Here is a 23522-nt window from a genome sequence, read left to right on the forward strand (position 1 = left end):
TACCCCTGCTAGCCCAGTGTAAGTTCACACTGGTGCTCAGTACCATTCCTACACTGCAGCCACACGCAAGTCCATACCAGTCCCTAGTGCCAGACTCTACTGGTGCCCAGTGGCAGCCTATACTGGTGGCTGACGCTAGCCCGTTCTGGTGCCCAGTATCAGCCTGTACTGGTGCCCAGTACCAGGCTGCACTGCTGCCCGATGCCCAGCCGCAGCCCACCTGGTGCTCGGCGCAGTGCTCAGCTCGGGTCGCTGCTGCCCAGTGGCTGCTCCAGCTCGGCCGTACAGCAGGGTGCTGGCAGCCTCTTGTGGCTCACCAGTTACCTTAAAAAATAATTAAAAAAAAAAAAGAGAAACACATAGATTATTTATGAACTTCAGCTATTGCAGCGAAGCAATGCTGGGAGCTCAGAGGAAAACCAAACTGGCCCCCAGCTCACAACCTTTACAACCCTCCGCATTCCCTGCTTCGTTTGGGTTTTTTTCTCTCTTTCTTTTCTTTTGCCATCTCCAATCACAAATGTGAATTGTGCCGTCAGGTGCCGCTCTCAGTAGCTCCCAGCACCACACTCCGGCACCGACGCACGCACGCTGCACCGCTCAGCGCCGCACGGCAGCTCCATTTACGCCGGCACTTTGCAACCAGAGCCACGGTGCGCACGTCGCCGTGCGGTGCCTGGCTGGAAATGTCAGCCGGATCTTCAAGCACCTCTTAACCTTCACGTGTTTGCATAAAACGGGGGAGTAAATCCCCTGCAAGACCTGGGTTGCAAAGCAGGAGGAAGAGATGCTCTTAATATTAATGAAGAGGCGGTAAAAAAAAAAAAAAAAAATCGATTCGCTACTAAATTTAGCTTTAAAGATCAAGTTTAAAATTCCTTCCTGGAAATTTGTTGAAGATTTATTCTAAAGGCTGAGAACCTGCCAGCTTCTGCCTGGCTCCATCAGTCGGATGCAGCTTGGCCACTGCCTGGGTATTTAACAAAAAAAAAAAAAAAAAAAAAGCTATTAAATGCCCTATAAATCGAGGGGGGGGGGGGGGCAGCCTGGGTGGCAGGGGCTGGACCTGGGCTTGCTGAAGACCTCAACCACATTATCTAACCTTCTCTAACACAACACCAAATCTTTGACCACCTTACAAAACCTTCAGGGACAATTCTTGGCAAACCCACTTCATCTACTGCTCATGTGGTAGAGCCCCGATTTGTGCCAATTATTGATGCCTCTTAGCTAAAAGATGGCTAAACCAGACATGAATATTTCATCAGGAGATAAAGGCATGACAAATTTGCTTTGCACGACCCCTGTTAAAAACCTGGCTGGCCTCCCTCCTCCCCAGCCCTTTCTCTCCCCAGGCCAGAGTGGTCTGAGGCTTTTTACCGTGGGACCATTTAAATCTTGGTGCCATTTCTCCACTTCCATTTTAGTGCACCTCTAGGGCTAGCAGCCACCCCAGCTGAATTAACAGTTTGTACCCAACTGCCTTGAAATTAATTTAAACTAGATAGATAAAATCCTGCGGTACATTGCAGTTTGGCCTCGCTGAGCAGCAGCAGAGCATCCGAAAGGTGGCTGTTGCTGGAGGATGTCCGAAGCGCTCCCCCAGCTGAGCAGAGGAGCTGATGCCATCATGCCCCTTTCCTTTGGCTCCTCCAGGACCCCTGCAGCAAGCAGGACTTTTTTCAACTCTATTTTTTTTCCAGCATCTGCAGTAGTTCCTCCTCTCCAAGTGTCCTCCATCACGAGACAACACGCTGTTGGTTTTGGCAGAGACCACCTCGGCGCGTTGCCTACCTTGGGTCAAACTCAGCCTTCACATCCTCCCACCATCTACCAGGGTAGGGTGAGCTCAGCGTAGGGCGATAAGACCAAACCCAGCAATTAAATCTTGGGAAGAAAACCCTATTTGGCCCTAAAGGAGAAGTTTAAAAGGTTGGATCTTACTCTGCCATCTGCCAGAAGCCTTTAGCTTAGCTCTGGCTGCATGTAACTCCTCGGCCAAGGCAGCAGCTGCTCGCACCAAGGTCCCCACTGGCTCATTATCGCCCCAGATCTTCGCCCCAGTGATGAACAGATCTAACCGGCCACAAAGCCGATGCAGAAGTCTGAAGAAGCTTTGCAGAAGGGATTCCTCCTGTTGGGGGGACAGGTGAAGAAACGAGATACCGAGCAGCTCCAGTGATGCCGAGTCAAAGGAGAGGAGGATCTTGAAGCTCCGTCTCCCCAGGGCGGAGGGATGGAGCGGCTGCTCTTGGCACAGCGGTCCTGGATGCTGGAGCCAGGATGCGGCAGCGCCCGGGGGGCATGCAGAGCTCTTCCCAGCTGAGCTTAGCTGGGCTAAGCTGCCTGGTTTAGCCCAAATTCCTGGAAAAGCACGTGGGAACCAAATACATTTCTTAGTATCTGGGGAACACTGGAAACCGTGAAAGGTATTAGTTTGCCATCAGAGGGATTCCGACACTCAGATGTTGGCAGCAAGCACAGAGGAGATGGATTTTGAGTTGTGTCATCCTTAAGAGATGAAAGCAGGCAGATTAAATTAGATGTACGATCACTGGAAAGGGGAGAAAACCCTCACAGCTCCTACCTTCTGGAAGGGGTCTAGAAATGTTACGAATCTCCTTTAAAATTCTGTATTTAAAATTACGTTAATAAGCAAAACTCTGAGATTATTACACGTACCATTAGGTCAGCACTTTGAAGGTCAGCAGCTTCCAGGTCCAGCTTCTGGAGCAGCCCTATGTCTCTCCAAGGACACCTCCCTCCTGGCCCAGGAAAGCAGACCTTTACAGCACGAGACAGCCTGAACCCTCGCAGATGTCAAAAAATCTCTGAGTTCACATTGACAGAACTTAAACTGACTCAGGCTCCTCCTCCTTTTTTTAGTAATTATTTCAGCACCTTTCTGGCTCGGAGATGTTCTCTCTCTTCTGTTTTCCCACACCTCCTCAATGCTCTTATTGGAGAAGAGCAGCCAGGCTGTGCCCGATGCATTCATAGCCCAGAAACCCTTCCCCAAATTCCCCTTGGGACAAGCACCCACCCCGTGCTGCTGACCGCAGCCACACAAGCCCCACGCACTTGCACTGCATAAAACCAGCAGAAGGGGCATAGGGGCCAGGTCTCTCTTTCATTTTTCCTGTGGACAAAAAAAAATAAATAATTTCTAGTTCATACCCGTAGCACATCAGCAGCAGTGTTTATCATCAGTCTGTGGTTTAATGAAATACAGCAGCAATTCCCAGTTCTCTCCCCAGTGAGCCCCAGCAAACATTTCTGTTTGGTTTCTATGGGAGCAGCCGAGTCCCACCGAGACACCTTTCACATCGTAAGCGAAAAGAAAATTCACAAGTGTCTTTATAAAATGCTAACTTTGGGCTGTAACAAACTGGGCTCGTTATTTAACAGCTTCAAAGCTTCTGCTCAAAAGACAAGATGCATCAAGGATGGAAGCATCCTCTGGAAGGGTTTACGCCACATTCATGTTTATCCCTCCTAGGATCTATCTAGTGTCCACCTCCAGCTGGCAAGGGATTTGCCAGGAACCGTTAGAGTAACGGTATTCTGCTAAATCAGTGCGGTACCCTAAAGTGGGCAGATTTGATGAGGCAGCATAAATAGTTCAGGAAAACATGTGGAAGCACCTTACTCTTTCCTCAAGGAGCAGAACCATCGTCTGCAGGCACCCAGGATCCACCAGGGGAACGGAGGCCTTGTGCTGGAGTCAGAGGTCGGGGAGCCACTGACCCACAGGTGAAAATTCAGTTGGAAAGGCAAGCTGAGTGCGGCGATGGGAGCAGCAGCCCGAGCCCCAACGGCAGGCGGCCGCCTGCATCCGGGTCCTGGGGAGAGCCCAGGGCGAAGGTGCACCCCTGGCCTTGAAATTACTCTTATTTCTGCACCCGGCAGAGACTGAAATAAAACTGCATGTGGACAGACATTCCCAGGAGAGCGCACCTCCTGCCACACACCAGCCCTCTGGTCGCCTTTGTCACCGGGGCGAGTGCCAGTGCCACAGCTGGACCCCCGCGCCGGGCCGCCTGCACCGCGGATTTGGTGCCTGTGCTCGAGGTGTACCTGGGAGCAAGACAGGCCAGTGCTCCTGTCCCTCTGTACGGAAGGTGGTGGGGAAGAAGGAAGGAGAGCCCATTAGCAAGAGGCTGCTGCAGAAGTGAAAAGGGCTGGTTTAAAGAAAAATCTCACTCCTAGAACAAAAGGAAATATTTCAGTGTATTTTAATAGTAAAAGGATTCCTATTTTTCAAGCAATGTCCCACCTGGATGAGTCTCAGGAGTATTTTTGCTTCCCAGACCCACTGCAGCGGGGCCAAATCTCAGAGGCCGTGGCTCTACCTGCGGCTGCCCGCGGAGAACGAGCCCCAACAGCTCTGAACATGCTGCCATCGCTAATGCAAACACCATGACACGGGACTCTACTCAAGTCTCTCTCTCAGAAGAGCAGGAGGAAAAAAAAAAAAAAAAAAGCTTTTAATAACAGTCTGGGTTGAGATTTGTAGCAGGCTACTGAACAAAGGAGATGCCAATATTTTATTTAGTAAAAAGGTATGTATTCAGGTAGCAGAACACCTTACAGTAACTAACTCGGCAGGAAGGGTTAAAGTCATAGCACAGCCCTAGATCAATTTGGGGGAGTAGGACGGGGAAGGCGGCGGGGAGACTGTAAGGGAAGCAGCTTCAGACTCGAACCTTGGCTTCCAATATAATGTATTCAGAAAAATATTGCATGAAAAGCCTCAGGATTTTAGTTCTTTCATAGATGTATATTTACCAGTTTTCACAAAGACTGCAGGAATACGATTATAAACAATAAATTAGGACTTCATGTTGCTATCATTTGGCATAACACAATCAGGCAATTTTTCCTTTTTAAATATAAGGCAACACAAGCCAACACATAATTTAATCCGTCTTTAGTCAAATTGCTTAACTTTGCTAAAGAGTTACCACTAAAGAACGGTTTATAGTACACTTAAAAGAATTTAAATAATGACATGATATAAGTGTACTAACTTACGCAAGGAGTCAGAAAACGTACTCTGCTAAGCTTTGAAACCTAAATATTTGTTACAGCCCAGGACTACACGTCTAAATTAAAAAAATACAAATAAATGTTTTCTAATTTTTCCATTTACGAAAAACTTTTAAGAATCTCTAGCCAACTATGACGTCACTTCAAAACTTGTTATTTTTTTTTTTTATAATTTTGTATGATGTCTTTTAAGATTTTAAACCATGCTCGTTAAGGAAAGTTCAAGGAGCAAATACTTAAGGCTTTGTTTTTCAAAGGGCTGTGAGGGAGGCCAGTGGATGGCAGAGGCCAGTGGGTTCACCCATACACAATGCTACTCAAACCCACACTACCAGGCGACATTCATACAGAAATATTACACTTAAAAGTTACAGTGTAGAGCAATATTTTTAGCCAGTGTACATATAAAGAATCAATGCATTTATTTTCTTATTATTATTATTTTTTTTTTAATTTCCAAACTTGATTGTGATCATTATGTTCAAGTATTAGTCTCATTAACAGAGATGAGAAATTTTCTACTTACAACAAATTCGGCTGTTAGAAAGGAAAGGTATGTTTCGGTACACTGAGGAGAACAAGATGCTGAGGTTACCCCATAGTTAGTGTCCTACGATCACTGACTCGACCAGCTGCTGGAAGTGACGTGGGAAAGGAACAGAAGGAGTTAGGCACCGAGACCCTGGGAAAAAGAGATGTTATAAATAGCTTTGCTAATTCCCAGAGAGGAGAAATGTTCCATTAAACCTGCTGTGGCGTTTTGATGGAGAGGAATACAGGACCATTGGTCCCACAGTGGCTCGTGAGCGGAACTTCGCTTCAGATCGACTGCCTACCGTCCCATCGGTGCTGCTGCCCCAACAGGACCGCGCCACGCTGCCCCGGCGCCCGCTCCATGCGCCGGAGACTACTTTGATTGAGTCTCCCTCACCCTGAAATTAATTCTAGCTACCAGAGAAGCGGCTGAACCCTTTTTTTGGAGTCATCAGTGGGTCTGGATTCCCTTCACATCAGGACAGCCAGACTCCTAGCAGCGAGGGGTTCAGACCAAGTTAGCTCTTGCGCTGACCAAAGGGGAGTGGGGAAGGGAAACACAATGCCGAAAAAAGGCAGCTACCTATGGCAGCTATGCTGCCTACGTCCTAAAACCGCGATTCCCCCCTCCTCCATACCCTGTCCACAACAACAACAAAAAAAAAATTTAGAAAAAAAAAAGTGTCAGAAAAATCTGCCAGAGACTTTTGACTTTGGACAAAGTCTAAACAATAAATGCGGGCACCTTGGCAAGAAACAGCTGAAAAGCTTCTTCCTATATTAATGCCTAAATACATACCCCTAGCTAGCTCTTTTCAAATGTAGGCTTCTTTTTCAATTAAATAAGCCTCTAGACAGTGCAAATGGTCAATGTTTAATGCATTAATGAAATGGGCTTTCGAGTTGAAAATAAGCCCTACTTCCTGACAAATTCTGTTGCTCTTAATCTTCAGAGGAAATTGAGATGGAAATTTAAGCAGCTACACTACCTCGCTCTTGACGGGAGCTGGTGAACAGATGCAACTGCGAAATCCTGCAGCAACTCAACATCAGTCCAGCAAGTAGCTACTAAGCAGAAGGCAAAAGCTGCACAAAGGGGATTCTGCAGTGAGGAAACAGCTGTGGCGTGAAGTAGTGTAATGAAATTCTTTGACACAAAAGGCATGTTAAGTATTTGATGCATAAAGGAGATGGATAACATGTAAGCAAAGCTTTTAAATATACAGTATGTCTTCTTCCAATGGTTACTATAATGATCACACAAGTTTGCAAGTTAAAAATGCCTTGCTTATTAATTAAAATTAAGACTAAACCTATAATTTTTGTCTGTGAAAGTGACTGCAGCCTATCTATACCCTGGGTGTTGAATATGAAGATTTCGACTATCGGTTGGTTCAGGTGCTCGGTTCATGGGAGGCCGATGGACTTTTCCCAGCACGGCCATGCTCTGATCTCTGAAGCAGGACTGCTGGAAGTCCCCGCTTAGGTAATCCATGGTCTGCATCACATTATTCTGGCTGGATGGCCCAGCTCCAGCTCTGTAATGAGTTCCTCCTGCACAATCTAGTGGCGCTCCTGCTGGCTGTCCCCCGTGGAAAGGCATGGCGAGGTCCTGGGACCCAGAGCTGTCACTGTTGGGTGTGGGCAGAATGTTATTCCAGAGGGGCTGGAAATAGTGCCCATTGGTATATGGCAAGGGTCCCTGCAACCCGTTCACAGGTGGAGAAGGCGTAGGCTTCTCAATGGGGGGCTTCAAGCTGAATGACTGGCCCATGCACAGTTCTTGAGGGTAGTTTGAAGTTTTGCCAGGAAAACTCTGCCCTGCGATCTCTCTCTGAGGGTGCTTCCCTGCGAGTCCAGCAGGCCCAGCAGCATCCCCACACATTTGCTGCAGATGCACAAGCTGGTGCTGGTTCCAGGCAACCGATTTGATTTCGTTCTGGTACGCGGGCGGCACCCTGTTAATATTCACCATGGGCACATTAACAGAGGCAGGAGGAATAGCAGCAGCAGCATGATCTACAGGGTTTACTACACAGGAAGGCATGGGTGTAGGGACATTGTGAGTAGATACCCTGGTACTTGCATTGATAAGCAGGTTGCGACTTATAGGGCTGGGGTTTGCAATCTGTCCCTCACACACTGAGGTAGTGCTAATGCCAGCTCTGGCCTGGCAGAACTGGTTAATCTGGTGCACAATGCTGCTCAGGTCCGGTGGCTGGTTCTGCTGCAGGGTGGCAGCCATAGAGAGGGGAATGGTTGAGGTAGACACGGTCACATTCGGCGGCGCATCTGCATCCGGCATCTTTCTGCTTCCATGTAAACCCGGCTGCAGCAAAGGATTTGGGGGGTGCTGCAGAGTCTGGTGTGCCATGGTCTGAGGATGCTGCAAGCCCTGCGGCTGCTGCATATTCTGAGGGTGCGGCAGCGTCTGTGGCTGCGGTATCCCCTGAGGGTGCGGTAAGCTTTGTGGCTGTGGTATACCCTGAGGGTGCTGCAAAGTCTGTGGCTGCGGTATACTCTGGGGGTGCGGCAAAGTCTGTGCATGCTGGAGAGCCTGCTGGCGAGCAAGCGCCTGGGGGTGGGTTAAAGTGCTAGGTGCAACGTATGGTGTGGAAGGGGGATTCATCATCGCTTCCGGCAGCAGACGCGTGCGTGTCCCGTCAAAGTCTTTGATAATTCCTTTTGCTGGAGATTTGACTATCGCCAGGAGGCCTGTTTTTGTGGTGGCCTGAGACGGGTAGGGACTGTACCTCTGGCCCGAAGTATCAAGTCCGTTCACAGTACGGCGTATGTGTTTCCTCTGGGGAACCTTGACACTGTTTGGAAAAATTTTTATAGTCAGTGGATTGTTGGCGACCTTCTTAGCATAAGCATCCAATTCTGCTGGGGTAGGATACTGTGCAGATCTCATTTTCTGTGTAGTGTCCCCTGCGGAGAAAGGAAATTTGTCAATACCAATTCTGGTAAGCAAGGGATCAACCTCAGGGCAAGACAGTTGGACAACAAGGGTAGAAAATCTCCAAGGAATCAAGAGGCAAGAACTTCACCTTCCCAGACCAGCAGATCGTGTACCAGATACCTCATTCCCTTTATTACCTGGTGACCAACACAAGCCCCAGTTCAGCTTAAGGCAAGACCTGCCTAGGGGAGCAAAAGGGAACCAGTGTTTTCATCAGACTATGTTTACAGTTGGACAAAAACAGGTAACATGCTATAAACATCAGATTGTCTCCAGCTTGAAATATTTCTTACAGCTTGCGGTGATGGGCTAAGTTTCTATTTCTTTTTAATTTAAGTCTGCCTCCCCGTGGCTCTTGAAGCCCTTCTCAGTACCCTCACCGTGCCATTCAAAATCAGAAAGCTGCAAATTAAACATTAAAGCCATGTAATGCTGAGGTAGGAACCATACTGCAGGGGGTTGACCCCGGCTGGATGCCACATGCCCACCAAAGCTGCTCTGTCGCTCCCCTCCTCAGCTGGGCAGGGGAGAGAAAATATAATGAAAGGTTCGTGGGTCAAGGTAAGGACCGGGGGATCACTCACCAGTTACCGTCACGGGGAAAAAAAAGACTCGACTTAGGGAAAATTAATTTACTACCAATAAAAATCATAGTAGAATAATGAGAAATAAAACCAAAATATTAAAACACCTTACCCCACTCTTCCCCATTCTTAACTTTCCACCCATTTGCTCTCCCTCCTTCCCCCCGAAAGGCTCAGGGGAACAGGGAATGGGGGTTGTGGTCAGTTCATCACACCTTGTCTCTGCCACTCCTTCCTCCTCAGGGGGAGAGCTCCTCACCCTCTTCCTATGCTCCAGCGTGGGGACCCTCCCACAGGAGACAGTTCTCCATCAACTTCTCCACCGTGGGTCCCTTCCGTGGGGTTCACTACTCCCGGAACAGACTGCTCCAGCGTGGGTCCCCCCCAGGGTCACAAGTCCTGCCAGCAAACCTGCTCCAGCGCACGGGTCACAGCCGCCTTCGGGCATCCCCCTGCTCCAGCACGGGGTCCTCCCCAGGCTGTATGTGGGGACCTGCTCCCCTGTGGGCTGGGGGCACCACCTCACCATGGGCTTCACCACGGGCTGCCAGGGAATCTCTGCTCCAGTGCCTGGAGCACCTCCTGCCGCCTGCACTGATTCTGGGTGTCCACAGAGTTGTTTCTCTCGCATATTCTCATTTCTCTCTTCAGCTCCTGTTGCAGAGGACTCCCCCCCTCCCCTTCTTAAATACGTTACCCCAGAGGCACTACCACTGTTGCTTATGGGCTCAGCCTCGGCCAGCAGCAGGTCCGTCTCGGAGCTGGCTGGCACTGGCTTCATCGGACATGGGGGGAGCTTCTAGCAGCTTCTCACAGAAGCCACCCCTATAGCGCACCCCCCACCTCACCATGCAAACCCAATACACACACGAAGCACCTCAGCTCAAGCCTCCATTTACATCAAGTTCCTCTCTAGATGCTGACACCTGGAAGCACTTTGAGTGTCTTTCTGTCCATTAGGAAGCCCTCGTCAGCCCAAGATCAGCAAATGGAAGGAGGCTACATGTGCGTTATTTTATGGCTTGCAATTATTTCTTCAGCTAAATTTTCAGTGTGGCACCCTCCTAAGGACAGTATCCTTGTACCACACAGCAAAATTATGTGATTACCTCATAAGATTAAAACCATGCTGTTCCCCAGACACAGACAAAAAGACTTCTGGAGACAGGGGTGTGGTTTCACTTACTTCGATTTACCAGATACCTACCTTGCCCACAAGCTCAAACCACTTCTGGAAAGAACTTCAGAAATCTAGGGAAATGCTTACGCCTCTCTTGCTAGAATTGTATTCCAAGAAGAGCTGAGCTGTTCCCCTACCACAGCTCTGCTGCTTAACTCCTATGGGACGATTTTATCATCTTCAAATAACGGCCTGCAGCTCTGACAACCTGATTTTGCTTTTGCTTGACCCACACACTTCCCACTGCCCCAACAGTTTACTGGAAAAAAACCTACCCATCCTTTTTGCTAAAATTTTCAGCAGCCCCATGCCATCTGCTGCTAGGGAACACCGCAGCTAGCTCCTCTGGAGCCCAGGAGCCCCCCAGCCCCACATCTGGCCCTCTGACCCAAGGAAATCTAATGCTCCCAGGCAAACAGCCCTTCTTGAAAACCCACCTCTGATTCTTTTAAGCAAATTGTCTCCAAAAGACTCCTGAACACAAGAGTACCACCCATCTCTCTCCCTTTGCACTCTGAAGCTTCCAGTTTTCACAGGTGAGGGAGAGCAGCATGGCTGTAAGAGCACTCACTGTCCAAAAGTAAGGGTAAGAAAACAGAAAACAGGATGGATACCAAAGAAAAGATAATTATAGAAATATTAAAAATACCTTTTGTGAAATCAGAAGCTTTGCAAGCAGGTTGTCTTGCATCTCTGGCACAGCACAGGTTACACTCTTACTCTCTGTACTGTCCAAACACTGGCACATACCACCCTTACTCTTAATTAGAGGAAATGCTCATTTTATATTAACCCGAACACCCTCTCTGTATCCCTGGACCTGCTGCTGCAGGCCGGTGGTTTAGATCTGCCCTTTTGAGCAAGCCGCCATGCTCCTAGTGGAGAGAAGAGCCTCCAAATGGCATCTGCCAGGACCACCTTGCCTCAACAGCCAAGGCCTTCACGAACTCCCAGCCTTTATTTCCAGCATTGCCCATGCTCGTTAAGTTCTGTTTCTTCCCCAAGAGATGACCCTTGCAACTCACCATGAATCAGAGAAGAACCATCAACAATGGACAAAGGCACCCACACGTGTCTGTATTATGGTTTATGTTATACCTACGGCCGGTGCTACATAAAGCTTTTGTTTTCATACAGAAAATTAAGTAGATACTTGAAGACACCCTTACCATCAAAATTCCCCAGCCTGGTTTATATTTATATAGGCAAATCAGCACATTAGGTGGTAAATAAAAGCACTGAACAGATACACTACATATTCTTTGACCCAAGCATCTATTTTTCCATTACATGGGAACCGCAATGGAAGCTTTTAGAAAGCAGCTAAACCATCAATGTTTGAACAGGCTGCCCTATCAGTTACAACACATCTGTAATCCCAAACCTGGAAGAACTCCTTCCTCCGAGAGAAAATAACCCCTCAGTTCAACTTAAATGATGCACCAACATCAAGTTTGCCATCCTAGCAAATGGCAAACCATCTTTTAAATCCCTTGGACAGGATCTTCTGAAACCAACGACCATGTCAAACAGCGCCCGTTTTGCGTACAGCTAAGATTATGTTCCTTTTACTATGGACCAACTCAGCCATTCTACTTACACCTGAAGGTGATGTATATCTGTGCGCCCCAACATGCTGCTTAAAATGCGCTTTGCTAGTAGTTCTATAGCCAAGATTCAACAACTGTAATAATTAAGGCAGCAAAAAAATTAGGAGAAAGGAGAAATGCATTACAGGGCCAGCAAGAATCTGAATATCCCATGCAAATTTCCTACAAACCAGTAAAGAACAATTAGGTCTGGTAATTAAGTGAATGGAAAACCAGCTGGAATAGACTGAAAGAACAGGCTGGTATTAGAACACGCTCATCATTCACGTGCAAGTGCAAGAATTCTCAATCAGGCCATAAAATGATGAGGCGGATGGCAGATGAACAAACTACATTAAGAAAACAATGGGATGGGCTCCACAGAGCTACCTAATGGCAAACGCAAGGCAGAATACTTTTGTTGAAAAGTAATTACTTCATGTTTACTATAAGGTAAAGTCGTGCATATGAGCAGTTACCCCAATAAATCGGTGAGCTGCAAGTTCACACTCCTGCTAATCCCATGGCAATAGATTCATCTGGTCACATTCCTGTGCGAGTCTCACTGCTGGAGCTAATTTTGTCATGAAATGAGATATATTTCTCTGCCTCACCTCAGCACTGATGTAACATCTTTTAAGTACATTAAGGCTTTAAAACCCACTGCTTTTAAAACTGCCTACAGTTAAATTTTCATTAACATGAAACAAAATACAAAAAAGCCTTCAGGATTCCTACCCTAATGAGAACATCCACACCGGGACAAGTGGAAAACAGCTGTGCCCACCTTCTGCATAAAAATCTCAATTGCAGCAGTTTCTCTACAGGCTTTGCAGAGACAGCCCTCATCCCTAGAAAGGACTCGATTTAGCTGATGACCCCATATTCAGTCCAAAGCTGCTCTTCTCTCTTTTGGTCCCCTGGCCCGACTCTCCAAAAAGCACCTTTCACCTTGATGTTGTACCACTGTCACACAAAATCACCCTTTTTCTCCCAGACCTCGTGGCACTGCCGCTATGTCCAAGAGCGGCTGCAATGCTGCCCAGTCTTGCCTCAAGTACACTGACTGACTGGTCAGGGTTATACTGGAATCTGGGAGAAAAGAGAGAATATCAATATGGAGTCAGTGAGAAATTCCCTGTGTAGATAAGGATGACTTTCAACGTTAGCCTTTCCTGCGATGCAGGCTGGAATTCAAAGAAAAACACTGAAATTGGAAGTCCTGTAGTGATTGGTTTCTAAAGGAAAAAAATACGTGCATATGAATCTACAAAACTCCCACTGCACAGACTGCCTTTAAGAAAAAAGCCTTTTATTTGAAAGTGAATAAGGGGGGAAAAAAGATAATTGAGCTAAATGTGGATTTTTAAGCGTTAATAGAAAGTCTGATCCAGAAAACTACACTTAAAAATTATTAATACAAACACTGTAAGTCTGAATAAAGGTTATCATGTGGAGTTCTGTGCCTTTTACAAAAGCAACAGCACTATTATTAAAGCCCGCTTCCAACCCCCCATCAAAAGTCACAAGTCACCGTTCATTAAAAATGCTCATTAACTCAGCTTTCCTTTGGCCAGGGGCTAGACTACTTGTGCATATACAGTATGGAGAGAAATGCACCAATTAATCTTACACACATCTGCAGCAGGGGTGAGCAAGGTCTGTACGAGCAGTTTCATTTTCCGTATAAATCAGAACAAACTGGAACAGCTGAGCATTACCACTGCCAGCCAGTGCCTGCCAGCTACTTTATGTCCTAAATTCTTTTAAATGCAGTCCCCGAAGCTCTTCACTAAGCAGGATACGGCAATGCTTTCAGCACCGGGATAAGCAGTTCTCAGAAACAGAATCGGGTACCACCAGGTTAAGAAACTGCCCACATACCAGCACGTTGCCTTGTAAACGTGTAATTAGCAAATACCTGATTTGTGCACAGCTACCCTCACGTGAACCTCAATAATTTGCTTTCAGAACTAAGCTTTCTGATCCACTGTAAAAATTTTCACGTAATGCCAAGGACCTAGGCACGTTCTCACCACAACAGCATGTTTCAGTCAGCAAAGCTCAAACTCGTAATGGGAAAGAGAAAGGAGGAGAATGCCCAGTTTCATGCCATCTAAGGAAGTCCTTTTGTGAGTAAAGATTTTTACTACCGCTGAAAGTGTCATTACAATTACCAAGCCCGTGGAGTCAGCGTAAATGCTATGTAAGTGCTGCGGGAGTGCACACGTGTGTACGTGAACAGTGTCATTCACTTCTGGCAGGACCAGGACTCTTGAGCTCGTCGCCCTTAATTGCAAAATTACCTTGACTATTTTCAGTAGCATCACAAGCCTTAACATATTAATTTAGCTACAAGTGGACTGTAAATGACTTGGTCTTAAAGAGCAACAAGTTCGTCAGCGAACTGAGGGTACAGACATCTCCCAATGCACATTTCAAATACAAGAGACAGGTCACAGCCCTAAGAACCAAGTACATTGATCTTACATAGAAACCTTGGTATTTCTGAAATTTCAGCTGAACAATCAATGTGCAACTTCAGTGATAAAGAGAGACAGTAAGATTTAAAAAAATCTCTAGCCAGTAAACATTCCCAAATATAAGTTGTTCTTAAAAAAAAAAAAAGAACAGACTGAAGTTATCAAAAAAGAATTACCAGGGTACTCTGCAGACGTATTTTCAGAGGCACCAAAGAGACATCAGAAAGAAGACGGAAACTTTGAACATTAGTAAATTTGGCTAGATCACTAATATTTGCAGTATATGCCCCAGGTATGTAGAACAACAGAGCTGCTGACCTCAAAAGGTTTGTATTAGCCTGATCCAACTGTTATTGATGCCTAGGAGTAATTAAACGAATGGAAGTGAAAAGGAGTTGGGAAAAAGTTGCATTAAGAAGCAAGTCAGCTGGCACACTTTTAGCACAAAATGTTTTCAGCAGAGAGGCACGAACCTCATAGAAACCTCACTTGCGTTTCATCTTGCTGTGGTTAAAATTAACCTTTATAAAGCCAGGAAAGGGGGAGAGCTTGCTGCACGCACGTGAACCTCCACAGCGATTTCTCAGAGCCATTATCGATGCACGCCTTGAAGGCACAACAAAAGAAAAGACTCTAACATTAAATAGTTTTTCCACTGTATCCTAAATGTTTATGTCACAGCTGTACCAGAGCCAGATTTAACAGTTAACCACATCCTGCAGACAAAACGTCACTCACATTTCTGAAGTCCAGTGTTCATCTGCGTGTAAGAAAGAAGCTGAAAGGAGAGGTCACCTGGTCCTGGCAGACAGGCCAGCATGGCAGACAGGCACTAACACAACATGGGGCATTCACTCCTCTGCACACTGCAACAACAGAGAGACAATTCAAAGTTATAATACAAGGAGGAACAGAGAAAAGAAAGCGGCAAAGAGCCATCCCTGGGTGATGGCCTGACCAAACGCAGATGCGCAACCGCTGCTCTGGCCCTTACTGCATCTCTTAATGGCAACGGAAATTCTGCAAGAAGTGGGTCATCTGCAGGGTTAAAACTAAAATAGCTGTCTCGCTCTCCTCTGCTGCTCGACACACAGAGAATAATCCATAACTCCATCCTCAAATTTCAAAGGTGGTTGTTACGAATGGTAAAGAAACCACCATAATTCATTTTACTATATATTGAAATGCGCTGGCTATCTACCACGTATAGCCAAAGCAAGTCCTCTAGAGAAATCCTGTCAACTGCTCTTTTACATTTAATAAAAAGGCACGGCATGCATAAATTGAAGGCAAAGTATGCAGCGCTCTGCCTTGTGGCAAGATTAAGCTGCATGCTACAGCTTGTAATTTCTGTGGTCCATTAGGCTGAAAGATGAATGGCTACAACTTCCTTCGTTTCAGAGGAGACCGGCTAACCTGCGCAGCTCTGGGTCAGACAAACAGCAAGACGTGCCTTCTGCACAAAGGAGCTGCAGAGGTGCCACCATTCTCTACTGCAGAGGTGCAGCATTTAGAAAAATCAAACCTCAAAATGAATGCCCAGAGCACTAAAGCTCTTTATATATAAACACCGCACAGCTACCCTCAAATCCCGTCATCGGCACACAACGTGGGGGTTCCTGGCACACAAAACTAACTCGGGCTCAAAGCCCCCCAGTGCTACTAGAATTATGGAGAAATTTCAGTTGGCATAAGGTCTCTAGAGGCCACCTGGTCCAAGACCCTGCCCAAACCCCCCCTGTTGCAGGTACCGGGGCAAGCTGCAGCCAGCCACGACCACTTTAGAAAGCTCTGGGAAATGGGACGGCTGAGCCAAGCTGGAAAAATTGGTTGACTTCTCCTTGCCCAGATCTCCACAAGCATCGGTGCTGCTGTACAGGGAGTGATTTTGCCAAAACACTTAAGAAGTAGCTAGAAAATCCTTGGTGCTTGTTAAATGACCCTCAAAAGATGGAAAGAGTTGAAGGCTTCCAAAGTTATAGGCTGATTTAATTTCAGTCATTGTTTCACAAATCCCAATTAAAAGAACTGGGGAGGCATTCAAAGATCAAAAGAGGTGAAGCAGAAAGCTCACAACTGACACGAAAAGCCACGGCTGCAGAAACCCCGCTGAGGCCACTTCTGAAAGAGCTTCACTGCCGAGGGCCGCAGGAACAACGTGAAGCCTTTGGATGACACCCAGCGCAGCAATATCAACCCTGCGTCCTGGACAGCACCACCGCCTTCATGCTCCAGAAAGCTCCAAAAGCAGATTTCTCTGCAGGGACGTTTTAAAGACTTTAATTTGAAACCTAACCTCAGACCACCATCACAAGTCAGACCGCCCAAGGAATACTTGCACCGATACAGCGAACAGCATGGACTTAAAGCTTTCCAGTAGCACAGCAATTACTCACTGTGTAGAATTCATTAGCTCCCTGTTTATATGCATCTCCATGGTTCAACACGCAAAGGCTGATTAAACTAACGGCCAAGAAATCTCATACGAATATTAATTTACAAAAATTGTGCATCTTCACCGTGCGAGCGCTCTCAAAAGCTGACAGTGTTGCTGAGAAAGCCTGTTGGGTGCCACTGTGACTAACAAAAATAGTTTGGGGCACTGAATGTCTGCTTGACAACTCCATGCCATTGCCCATTCACCCTACCCACTCAGAGTAATAGCAACTCGGTGCTGTGAGAAAACAAACACACAACCTCACCAAGATGCAGGGCCAACAGACAATCATCAACAGGACAAGTTTATGTCATTCTCCCTTTCATTCCGAGAAGATAGTAACAATCTACACTACCAGAGGTCCAAGATACATAGTTGTAAAACCTTGTGAAATAAATCTAAACCCAGATTTTCTTCTCGCCCTCTGTAGGAGGTGGAGTTCTTGGAGTCTTTCAGGTGGTGTTCAGAAATGATGACTGAAGACCTGTCACATCCACAACTTAAAGGAACTGCTTTAGGAGGTGAAAAGTTGCTTGACCTTTATAGAAAAGATTCATTCGTGACTATAAGCATGCAAAGTTCAGTGAAACTCTGCAAACAGCCTGTGGGCAGCAGCTTCTTGTCCCAAATCATGCCCAGCAAGACCAAAAAGGCAAAACAAGAATCCAGCTCCTTTTAATCAGAAGACAAAACCACAGTGAGTTGCCAGAGCTTTACCTGAGTAAGCAACAGAAACGTTCACAGTCAGCAAGAAAAAACAGTAATTGTATTTTCCTTTTTTCCTCATTTCATCAACTTCAGAAGACTGGCAAAAAACAAGACCTATTTTTCAGTGAAAAGCAGACAAACAAAATTAAAGAGTCTTCACTGCAGTCAGAAAACCATGAGATCACACCATTCCCACACTCGCCTAAGCATCTACCTTTTACTCCAGTAACGTCTGACACCAGCCCAGGCCTGCATAACCAAAGGAGCTCGGTGTCTAAAACATTACTTAACCGATGGCAAGTTTGTGTGCAGCCCCAAAAGAGACAAAAGTGCTCTGCAGCACAGCACTGTGCTCAGTGTGCTCTTGGACAGCCCAAGGAGCAGTTCCGACAGCAAGATAGGCACAGGGGTTTGCTCACCTGCTCCGTCATTAACGCTCATTATAGCCTGAACGCTGTGACTCTCTGAGTAAGCCTCTTGCCGAAGTGCCACGGAGGGGCTCTGTGCCACGCACGCAGCAATAAACAGGATAATGGCACATTAGGAAAGAGAACAAGTGATTAAGAGTGGTCGCAGTGTTCAATTCAGAATAGCCAGGCTTCTGTGATAAGACAGCATCATTTCCTTGAAGGTCAAAACATGTATTTACAGAAGCTTTAGCTCCAATACAGAGAGTAATGTTTTAGACAGGGCTATAAAGGCAACTTGTTCCCGCAGGCAGATAATCATTTTAGGCAATGTCAAAGGTTCATAAAAGACTGGGGTAGTAATACAATAATTCTAAAGGAAATACTGGACTTACAAAAATCATTTTCAGTAGAAGCGTAAAATCATTCTTTTAGCTTGATTTGCAATAACCAAATTGATGCCATCTAGGTCACTGCTGAGCATTAAAAAAAGAAATTCAGACTTATAGAGAAGTGCTGACCGTAACTCCATTGCTGAATTTTGTATTATAATTAAAAACATGCTTCAATTTCTGATCTCTATGAAATTAATAGTTTTTCAGAATCGAGATCTAAATATCTGAAAACAAAAGCATTTGAATTATCTTTACCAACAAGCCCGTTCACTTTTTTATTAGATGAACATTTATTCCCTTTGAGATACTCGGCACCTGAGTAGCACTTTCTGACCTGACTCTGCTCCAGCACGACCTAGCGCAGACAACTCCAATATACCACCCCCAGCTAAAACGAAGTGAAATCCCGCACGGACTGTACTTGGGATTGAGGTGAGCATCAATGGCCATCTCAAACTGCTGTTAAGCACAGTCTCAGGTCGGCAGCGCAGGGTCCTGACACAAAGGCCCATCATCCCCCTCCTGTGCTCGGCTTTATTGCTTGTAATTAGTCCAGAGCAGGAGATAAACCAAACTTGGCACGTCAAGGCTTCTCACTAGCAGGCTTGGCTCCACGGTGGCAACTTGTGTGGGCACCAGCACCTGCAAAGCTCCCCAAGGGCTGCTGCCCCAGCCCCTTCGAGGATGGGTGGCGTGTTACTGGGGGAACTGGAACGGAGACAGCAAATTAAGGAACTGAGGGGTGTTTGCGCCGCACCAGGCTCAATAACTCACCTAAACCAGTCAGCTGTAAACTGGAGGGCAAGCTGACCCAAAGCCAAAGTAGGTTTTGGCATCCAGCAATGGAGAGCAACTGTGAAACTCCTACCTGTAAAGTTTTTAAATTGCATTTTAAACTGATTCTGCATACGGCCAAACACAGCATAAAAAGCTATGTACTGAAAATATATATAAAAAGATAAAAGTGAATTTCTAGAGGAAAACAATGATTAGATTGGGATAAATAAATAAACCTCTTTGAAGTGATTTTAATCTAATGCAGCTGCAGGATATAATCTTGACAGCACAGGTCCTGCAGGACACTCTATGAAATAGTTCACAGGTTTAGACAAGATCAGGTTATTTTTTTTTCTCCTAAGATTTATTAATATTTAAATCAAAACAGATTAAGTTTAAGATAAATATGCAGTGCTTGGGATTTGGGGGTAACTGTCACACCCCCACAATGACTGTTAAGTTCAGCCTTACCTGTGCATCAGGTTGGTTTTTCGGTCCAGGCAGCACAGCGTCCACTGCACTGATTTTCAAAGTCAGTCCTGCCACCACCAAGGCTCACCAGGCAGGACTGGAGAACTCACCCCCACCCACTGCCCAGGGACACCCTCCCCGTAAAGCTAAGAATCAGTTCCAGTATAACTTACCATGATGCTGCTTTTCTGGACTAAAAAGATGTATTATTTTCTGGCTGATATTCAGTGTTTAGTACTGCCTCTGCCAGACCCAGTGCTCCTCAGGCCAGGGGGGGTACTTTTACACGGTAAAACCTAGATGTTAAGCAACTCAGTACTACCAGGAAATTTCTAATACTCTAACACAGCCTTATCATTATATAAACAGACCACATACGCAGAGTTATTGCCAAGTTTTAAATACGCCAGTCTCTGAAGCTCCCAAGAGGCCTTACAGGGTAAGCACACAAAGGAAACACTCCCCCCAGACCATCCCCGGCCAGTGAAATATAGGGAAACCGAGCTGGTTTAGACGAAAGCAAGCTGGTGAAGTCTAAAGTTAGGTTCCTGAAAGTAAACACACATGTTTGAAATTCCATGATTAACTGCGGGCTTGTTCACAAAGCCTGGGGCTGGGAGGAAGCAGGAGCATCCACCCACGCACAAAAGAAAAGCTCCAAACTATTCCAAGTTTCCAGCACCCTGGGGTCCCATAAGCCATGTGAGGGTTGTTAAGCGCTTGTGGCTGGCTGATACGCTTCGCTTCTCGTTATTTAAAAGGTAGCCCCGTGAAGTTCCATAACCGCTGGCGGGATTACGGCAACCCCCAAGCGCACGCGGCACAGTCTCTCCAAGTTCAGCATACAGATAAATGCTGCGAACAAAAACAAAAACTAACTGGGCTTGTGAAGTTTCTTCAGTACAAATGTCTGCAAGAGCGTGCCAGGAAACATAATTGAATCCGTGCCAATTTTCATGCTCCAAGGAAAACTCAGTGTCTCATTTACCCCCCGGCAGGCTGCTCAAGATTGAATGAGACTCATTCCTTTTCCCTCTCCCAAAGTAACCTAAAATCTAGGGGTTTCAAAAATCTGTATCAGCTGCAGTCACTTGAAGCCCTCTGCCAACCTCAGCGTTCAATACAATTCCTTCCAGCCAGCCATGGCTTGCTTGACAGTGTCCAGACTGATGGTGCAGGCTTCCTGCCTTTCTCCAGCCCTAAAACTCCGCTTTATTCTCGGGCATTACAAGAACGGCCTTTTCCCAGGACTGCTGAAGAGCCAGAGATAAATCTTACCGTTTCCTGGAACAAAATTACCAAACTAGCACTGAAATCATCACCGGCTGGTATCACATCCTCTTAATGTTTTATAAATGGAAAACTGCAAAATAACATGCAGCGAGGTAGTCTTTTGAAATGGCAATAAATCACAATAGCATCGAGTGTACTTGGGGATAAATAAATAGGGAGGCTGAACAATAGAAAGTCGCCTTTTGTAACAAGTGGCATGCGCTGTCAGCATCTGCCAGCACAGGACCTTTTGGCTTTCTGCATTCAGGTGGACCTTTCGTAGAGCCCTGCAACAGTTTCGAACAAAATCAATTTTTGCTTCTTGCAGTTTAATTAACTATGATTTCGCTTGTAAACCGTTTCACCTTTTAAGCTGACCTCCATTCATAATGTTACTCAGACAACAAAATTAAATAGTTTGGAGGGGGAAGGCAGAGAGAATTTAAATGTACGTGGGATGCTTCAGGAGAGGGGAGGCACCTGCTGCAGCACAGCTCTGCTCCTCTCCCCGAGCTGGGATGGCAATGCTCTACAAGGTAAGGAAATGAAGCAGCTTTGGGGTAACAGCACTTAAGTGGAAAATTGTGCATATCACACTCCTCATGCCCAAGGGCTACCACTAAAGGCTTCTAGGTAAGCAATTTGGAACAGGATGTAGTGCAGTAAAAAAAGCCAAGGCAGCGGCTCTCTGCTCCAGGCAGGCAGGTACTGCCACATGTGCCATCAGCTCCATCAAATTCACTCTTCAGATAAAGCAGCAGCAAGCTCAAGGTTATGATCGTAAGAGTTTAAAAAGCCTTTTTTCAGGTTGATCCCAAGAGATTATTTTAAAACACAGTAGTACGCATCTGCTGACGAGTAGAACAGTTGCCTTTAATTGTAAGATGGATTTTTACATACCTTCTGACCTTTCATCTAATTGAGGCCTAAAGAAGAGAAAAAGAGGAAAAGCTATACGTCACTTCAGTTATTAAAATCCATCAAGCTCAGACTTTAGCCCTGGGATAACCACAGCCAAAAAATTGACTTGCAAGTAATTATCACCGCTATCTGCAATAAAAGTTAATTGGACATAATTGAACCAAAGCCCTAATCTGAATGAAGCTGTTGCTGGCAAGAAGCCTGCTCCTGCCTGCACTTTGCAAATGAAACTGCTAGCAGTAAAATGGACAAATACAAGGCTGCTTTTACAGTCTGCCCACTGCAAATCACAGCGCAATTCTGCAAACAGCTCGTTAGCTGGGCCAAGATAAAGCCATTAAGAGGGCCTGTCCTCACCAAACACACTCTTTGACAACACCCAAACACTGCGACAGCATTTAGTTCCAAAAAAAAAGTTTCAGTTTTACTGACCTCTTAATTACATGGACTGAAACGTAAGATTCATGTCACGAGATGCTGGCTTCATCAGCCCCCAAACACTGTAAACACCAGTACAAATAATGTACTTTTTGAGCACGTAAAGATACCAACTCAAAAGGTTTTCAGTGCTGATAATTCACCACCTTCACGCAGTTCAATAGCCTTTCCTGTTGCAGGACCAGCTTCTTTCATCTCTACAGCGGAGCAGACAATTAGCTGCTTTCTGTGCTCAGCTCATGCAGGTGGCTGGGGGAAGGGAGCATTAAACTAAATTCCTGCTGATTCGTCCATTTATATTTTGCATTTTTGTTAACTAACAGACCAGAAAGCGGTCGTCATCCTCCATACCACTTCAGAACTTCCTTCCAATTTTAATTATTAACACTCTGTCCTTCACCAAAGCACTTAACAAACATTACTGAAGCCACATAACCACTCTGAAACAGGCAAAAATTGCACACAATTCCTTTTACAGTGGCTTAAGGTTTTTTGACCAGATTTATGTTAGAAGACTGGTCTCCTGATTATGGGCTAGCCTATGACGGAAGAGATCGAGGGAAGGATCTGGCTCACCACTGGTCCACGATGTAATTTTGGATGCAGCATTTAATCACCCAATGCCACAGTTGCTCCTTGTTAAGAGGACGGCAGTGTGTGACAGTTTTCTACCACTGAAGAAGACTTTGAAGATAAATGAAACTGTGCAGCATTCAATACTACCTTGACTTCTCGCATCAGGCTTACAAGGTCATGGTGCAGGCAGCCTCCCAGGAGAACTGGCAGCAGACCACCCTTCCCTGTATCGAGTGCCGTTTGCTTACCACCCCGCTCTGCATTTTCACAGCTCAGAACAGAACATCTTAGCTCAAGAAAGCGGCAACGGAGAACCAGTGACATCAATTCCCTTTCATGACCCAAATCAGTGGCTTACTTTACTTTGCTCAAAGCCCTCACCTCTTTTTAAGCCTATTTTTAGATTTAACTCCGTATTCTGCAATGTGGCAGGAGCTGACAGACAACACAGGCGTAAGTAGGTCTTGCCAGGTGTGGCAGGCCGCTTCTAAGGTGAAAAAAAGCTGTAGAAAAGACAAGTCGGGACGATTGTAGGGCCTGGCCAAAGCTTCAAAGGAGCATTTCTGGCTGTGCTTGAAACACATATGCTAGTGGTCAGTTATGAGACAGATGAGATACTACTTTTACCATGGGAATATATGCAAGAAATAGGAAAATCGACTTGCCTGAAGTCAAAAGCAATTTGTATAACTTTCTATCTGCTGCCTCTGAATTTTCACTACACTAAGGCATTCTGACC

General features: G+C 46.0%; 1 protein-coding gene across 12 annotated transcripts in view; it reads right to left on the reverse strand.

Annotated features, from left to right (window-relative positions):
- Positions 1-3180: 3180 nt before the first annotated feature.
- Positions 3181-23522, reverse strand: part of FAM222B (family with sequence similarity 222 member B) — a 38884-nt gene continuing 18542 nt past the window's right edge. For 6 of the 12 annotated variants that reach the window (XM_055717461.1, XM_055717462.1, XM_055717456.1 and 3 more), the window contains 2 exons: positions 15120-15247; positions 6257-8514 (listed from right to left, as the gene is read on the reverse strand). In XM_055717461.1, coding sequence (XP_055573436.1) covers positions 6929-8514; positions 15120-15201 — 1668 coding nt within the window. In that variant the 5' untranslated portion in view covers positions 15202-15247 and the 3' untranslated portion in view covers positions 6257-6928. Of the gene's footprint in view, positions 5732-6256; positions 8515-15119; positions 15248-17535; positions 19678-19749; positions 21849-23522 lie in introns of those variants that run through there. The other 6 variants (XM_055717493.1, XM_027806110.2, XM_027806104.2 and 3 more) reach the window with 4 other exon arrangements.

This window comes from Falco cherrug, chromosome 1, assembly GCF_023634085.1.
Source record: "Falco cherrug isolate bFalChe1 chromosome 1, bFalChe1.pri, whole genome shotgun sequence".
Lineage (NCBI taxonomy): Eukaryota > Metazoa > Chordata > Aves > Falconiformes > Falconidae > Falco > Falco cherrug.